This window comes from Lactuca sativa, chromosome 3, assembly GCF_002870075.4.
Source record: "Lactuca sativa cultivar Salinas chromosome 3, Lsat_Salinas_v11, whole genome shotgun sequence".
In the NCBI taxonomy this organism is placed as follows: Eukaryota; Viridiplantae; Streptophyta; class Magnoliopsida; order Asterales; family Asteraceae; genus Lactuca; species Lactuca sativa.
The window spans coordinates 17,490,932-17,496,385 of record NC_056625.2 but is presented as its reverse complement, the minus strand read 5'-3'; the positions used below and the strand labels follow the sequence as shown (position 1 = coordinate 17,496,385).

The following is a 5,454-nucleotide window of genomic DNA, read 5'->3' as shown; positions in this document are numbered from 1 at the left end:
ACACGAATTCTAATTTCAGTTTCGTCCCGATTTCGTTTCGTTTCGTTTATTTTTGTCGCGTCGTGTCATAAATTGTCATCCCTAACTAAAACTTAATGATTCCCCAAAATAGATTGCTTAAAAACATGGGGTATTTTTATTTTTTGTTGAATAAAAAACTTGTTTAAATTAAAGTAATGTTTTTTTATTGTTATATTTATATCTTTATTTTAATTAATGTAATTTTTTAAATTTAATATGGTATTTTAATTTAATAAAAAATTAATATGAGATGTCTTTTTTAACCGATCCGAAATATAATGATGACATGAAACCCAACTATAACAATTAATTATGAAAATAACGGATACCTTAATACATCTTTAATATTAAATGTAGAGCTACAATTCAAAATTATATTATTCGTTTAGTCCAATTTGTTAGTTTGTTGGGAACAAGCAACCTAAAACCTGATGAAGTTGATCTTTAAACGAAGCTGGCTGGTCATCCCATCGCAGGTGATCTAACCCCCAATCCAAATATGCTGTGCCACTGCCATCTCATCCACCTGTGGGTCCATCCCACTTTATTTGAGCTGTATGACGGTGGGTCCCACTCCACTGATTTTATTGTTGGTTAATATTATCATTTATCACCACTCTGTCTTTCTTCACACACCCCAAAACCAAAACCCACACACACAGCAGCTACCGAGTAACAGTCACCAACAACCATTTCGAATGCCTCCAGGTTCTTATCTGTAATTAAGAATCTTTCTGGATCTCCATTAATGCTTTCTGCATAGCTGACGATTATATGCATCGGTGAGTTGAGATCTGCATTTTCTAAACTCTTTCTCATAGATCACAGCCATGCCTGGTTTAGTTTCAGTGAAAACGCCGCCACGAATCACCATACCTGAAGACAGCCCCAGCCAGAATCACCAGATCCGCCCGACCCCCGAACGTGCTGACTCGATTAACACCAAAACAACCTCACCGGCGCAACGAAGGCCTCCGTCTCCGTCTCCTTCGTCCTCACGCGCGAAGCCGTCGCCAGATCGGGGATCTGGAAAGAAGAAATCGCCAGAGAAACATTCTTTACTTGATGAGTCGTCGCTGGACAACCCCGATCTAGGCCCCTTCCTGCTGAAGCTCGCGCGTGACACGATCGCGTCTGGAGATGGCCCGAGCAAGGCTCTGGATTATGCGCTCCGAGCATCCAAGTCGTTTGAGCGCTGCGCTGTCGAGGGTGAACCGAGCCTTGATCTGGCTATGTGTTTACACGTTGTTGCAGCTATTTACTGCAGTTTGGGGAGGTTCGAGGAGGCGATCCCGGTGTTGGACAGGGCAATTAAGGTCCCTGAAGTTTCAAGAGGTGCAGATCACGCTCTAGCTGCATTTTCGGGGTATATGCAGTTGGGTGATACTCATTCGATGCTAGGGCAGCTTGATCGCTCCATCGAGTGTTACAAAGAAGGATTAAAAATTCAAATGGAGGCCTTAGGCGACACAGATCCAAGAGTTGCTGAGACTTGCAGGTGAAATTAAGATAACAACTCTCACTTTTGATTTAAACCATGCCGTTTTCTCTGAGTTCCAGCTCTTCAACTACACTATGTGCTTTACAATTCCTATTGAGTTCCATCTATTAGCCTAGAATTATTATTTGAAAACACAATTAGAATTCAAATTGCTGGAGCTGTTTATGATTCAGATGTACACAAATTGTGTATAGTTTTTGAATGCTCCAAATTTTTTGAACGCATGTTTTTCTGACTTGAATTCTGTAGATACTTAGCAGAGGCCCATGTTCAAGCAATGCAATTTGAGGAAGCAGATACCTTATGCAAAAGAACCCTAGAAATCCACAGGGTACACAGCCCACCTGCATCTCTAGAAGAAGCAGCTGACAGACGTCTAATGGCACTGATATGCGAAGCAAAAGGAGACTACGAAGCAGCTTTAGAACACCTTGTCCTCGCCAGCATGGCAATGATAGCCAACGGACAAGACAACGAAGTTGCAGCAATCGATCTGAGCATAGGCAACATCTACTTATCCCTCTCCCGTTTTGATGAAGCCGTGTTCTCATACCAAAAAGCACTCACAGTCTTCAAAGCTTCAAAAGGCGACAACCACCCATCAGTGGCCTCTGTTTTCGTCCGCCTTGCTGACCTGTACTACAAAACCGGAAAGCTAAGAGAATCAAGATCATATTGTGAAAACGCCCTCAGAATATACGCAAAACCCGTCCCTGGAACAACCCCAGAAGACATTGCTAGTGGAATGACTGAAATCTCAGCGATATATGAATCTTTCAATGAACCCGAAGAGGCTTTAAGGCTGTTGCAGAAATCAATGAAGCTTTTGGAGGATAAGCCAGGTCAGCAGAGTACGATTGCAGGAGTGGAAGCGCGTATGGGGGTTATGTTTTATATGGTGGGAAGATATGAAGAGGCGAGAGGTGCTTTTGAAAGCGCTGTTGTGAAACTTAGGGCTAGTGGTGAACGAAAGTCTGCTTTTTTTGGAGTTGTTTTGAATCAGATGGGTTTGGCTTGTGTTCAGTTGTTTAAGATCGATGAAGCTGCTGAGTTGTTTGAAGAAGCGAGAGAGATTTTGGAACAGGAATCTGGTCCTTGTCATCAAGATACACTTGGAGTCTACAGCAATCTTGCAGCAACTTATGATGCTTTGGGGAGGTAAATATATAAAGTATTCTACTCATTTTTTTTTTTTTTTTTTTCACATTTGTTACAACAGATGATTGGTAAAATAATATATTTGAATGTATATGCTACTACAGAGTGGAAGATGCGATTGAGATATTGGAGTATGTTCTTAAACTACGAGAAGAAAAGTTGGGAACAGCGAATCCTGATTTCGACGATGAAAAGAAGAGGCTGGCAGAGCTTCTGAAAGAAGCAGGTAGGTCCCGCAACAAGAAAGCAAAATCACTGGAAAACCTGATTGATCCAAACTCCAAGAGAACAAAGAAAGAGACAACTTCCAAGAAATGGTCTGCTTTTGGTTTTAGAAGTTGATCAATGATCAAGTCAAACAACAATTCATTTCTTTAAAATATTCTATCTAATTACACTCTACTATTATAGAAGATTGTGTTGTGTCTGTCATATTGTGTATAATAGTGTTTCTTCTCATTCCCACATCGATTCACGCCTTCTTTTTTTCCTTTTCTTTTTTGTTATTGTTGTTGTTGGGGATTTGACTCTTTGAGTTTGTTTTCTGAATTTGTTGCAAGGAATGGAATATATCTTTATTTGTGATTTCTGTCTCGATTAATTAATTCTATCTTCTTTTACTTCTTATGTAGAAAACACTTTTTTTATTTTTGGGCAACGATCTTTAAAGACAATTTCACACCAAAATAAAGTTTCATATTGCAAAGAAAATAATATAGTTTTAGGTTGAGATATATTTTACAAAAGAAAATTTGGTGTAAACATTATATAAAAGGGATAATGACTTGAAAGGGTAACAAACTATATTTTTTGTGCATATTTGGTCACTTAACTTTTTTTTTGTGAACCGTTAACTCTTAAACTTTTTTTTAACATACCATTATGACCGGCCATTGTATGTTTAGCCGGTCAAGTTGAATTTCTGGAAAAAATATAAATTTTCCGACGAAACTATGGACACATCTAATGAACGTATGCATGGAATGCAACCTAAAATCGAACCCTAGGTTCGTGTTCTTGTTTTTGGAAAGATTTCTAAAACCTTAGAAATCAAAAATCGAAGCTAAACGAACAACTTAACCTCAAAGTTGCCATGGAAATCGATTCAATAAAAAGACCTCATCAGAATTCGAAGTTGATGAAAGGGGATGGTCTTGATTTTTTGTTTGGACAACCTCATCAAAGGCAAATTCTTTTTGGTTGTTTGTAATCTATCAAAAACAAAGCATCACTGTTCATCATCTCCATTAAGGAACGTGTAACACCTTTGAATACCATCACAACCATCGGAAATCATCACCATTACTGCCATCAAGCACCACCATCTCTGCCTTCGTCTTCAACCTCAATTATCGGAACCACCTTCGTTTTCCATAGTTGAGAACACCACCCTCAATATCCACCCTATACCTACCGTAAGTCACCACCAAACTCCACTTGTTACCTCTCACATCCCGTCACACCTCCACTTATGTCTTCGTCTACCATCAGTCAACACCCGCCATCATCTTACCTTCACCGAAAAACCATTGCCCTCTTGTTCAAACAAAAACCCTAAAAAATGCTTTCAGTTTTTGATTTCTCACACACAAACACCATGTGAAATCAAGTTCATCCATCGCAGATTTCGATTTCATCCATGGTAGTTTCGAGTTCACATATGGTAGATTTCAGGTCTCGTTTCTAGAACCATTGAACTTCATCGAGTTTAACTCAAACACACATCTGATGAAGAATTTTGTTTTTAAAGAAACCTTAAATCAAACCTTAACTCATTTCTGACGATGAACAAACTCTAACAAGAATAAAATATTTGAATAATTTTGTGTGTTTGTGTTCTTCAACCAGGAACACATACAAAAACTCATAAATATGGAAACAAACGATAAAAAAGAGAGAGGAAGAGAGAAACAAGAAATCTTAAAAATGTATCAAGAACTCATCTCGCTGGAAAATCTATTTTGGCCGGAGAATATGACAGGAAAAATCATAATTTAACAAAAAAGACGTTAGAAACCGGAAAAACCCTTTATCCCTATATAAAGTGTACGTTAATTGCGATGGACCAATTTCCTTATGGATAGTGCATTTCTTAGGGGTTGTTTGTTTCTTTTTTTTCCAGAAAAACCACTTCTGGCTACGTCGCACAACACATGCGTAACACTTGATCTTCTGCAGCTGTTATTTGTTAGAAAACTTATGACTTAAAAAACAGTTTTGCGTGTGCTGCACAACACTGGACCATCATCTTCAAACCACTTCTTACTTTACTTTAAGTTATATTATTCAACATAATTTTTTTTAATTTTTTTCAACAGCATATTTATTATTTTAATAATATTACAAAGGATACTATAAAGAATTTGAGTATATTTTACATCAATTCAAATAATTTCAAAACCGTTTGCTAAATTCCATATAAATACTTTTTTTGTGTTACATTGTCTATAACAAAATATTAATAAATTATAAAGTTAGCCATTGTAATTATAAAATTTATTGAAGCTAACCGGAAAAATAACCACTATCTTTGAAAATTTAACAAAAATGGATTTGCTTTTCGCTAAATTAACAATTTTATTTATTTTTATTTAGCAAATATTATGTTTAATTATTTTATATAAAAGTCTTTAAAAATCATATCATCATAATAATGGGGGGCGTTGAGGGGGGGGGGGGGGGGTGGGCAGTTGCACAGGGCGTATAATAAAAATAAGAGCCCCTTTTTTTTATCGTCCTGGACTTTTGAAAATATTTAATTTTTCAAGACCGAC

The 5,454-nt window shown here is 37.4% G+C and overlaps 1 protein-coding gene across 1 annotated transcript; it reads left to right on the top strand.

Moving 5' to 3' along the window:
* The first annotated feature begins 625 nt into the window (after positions 1 to 625).
* Positions 626 to 3,265, top strand: LOC111893766 (protein KINESIN LIGHT CHAIN-RELATED 1). Its single transcript, XM_023889846.3, has 3 exons — positions 626 to 1,519; positions 1,772 to 2,680; positions 2,785 to 3,265. Exons 1-3 carry the CDS (start codon positions 852 to 854, stop codon positions 3,020 to 3,022), a joined length of 1,815 nt encoding a protein of 604 aa, XP_023745614.1. The 5' UTR covers positions 626 to 851; the 3' UTR covers positions 3,023 to 3,265.
* Positions 3,266 to 5,454: the final 2,189 nt, after the last annotated feature.

What these genes read in the sequence shown, in the direction of transcription:
- LOC111893766 (XM_023889846.3), top strand. Translation starts at nt 852, where the DNA reads ATGCCTGGTTTAGTTTCAGTGAAAACGCCGCCACGAATCACCATACCT. An exon ending in AGAGTTGCTGAGACTTGCAG is followed by an intron (nt 1,520 to 1,771) that starts GTGAAATTAAGA and finishes TGAATTCTGTAG; the next exon opens with ATACTTAGCAGAGGCCCATG. An exon ending in ACTTATGATGCTTTGGGGAG is followed by an intron (nt 2,681 to 2,784) that starts GTAAATATATAA and finishes ATGCTACTACAG; the next exon opens with AGTGGAAGATGCGATTGAGA.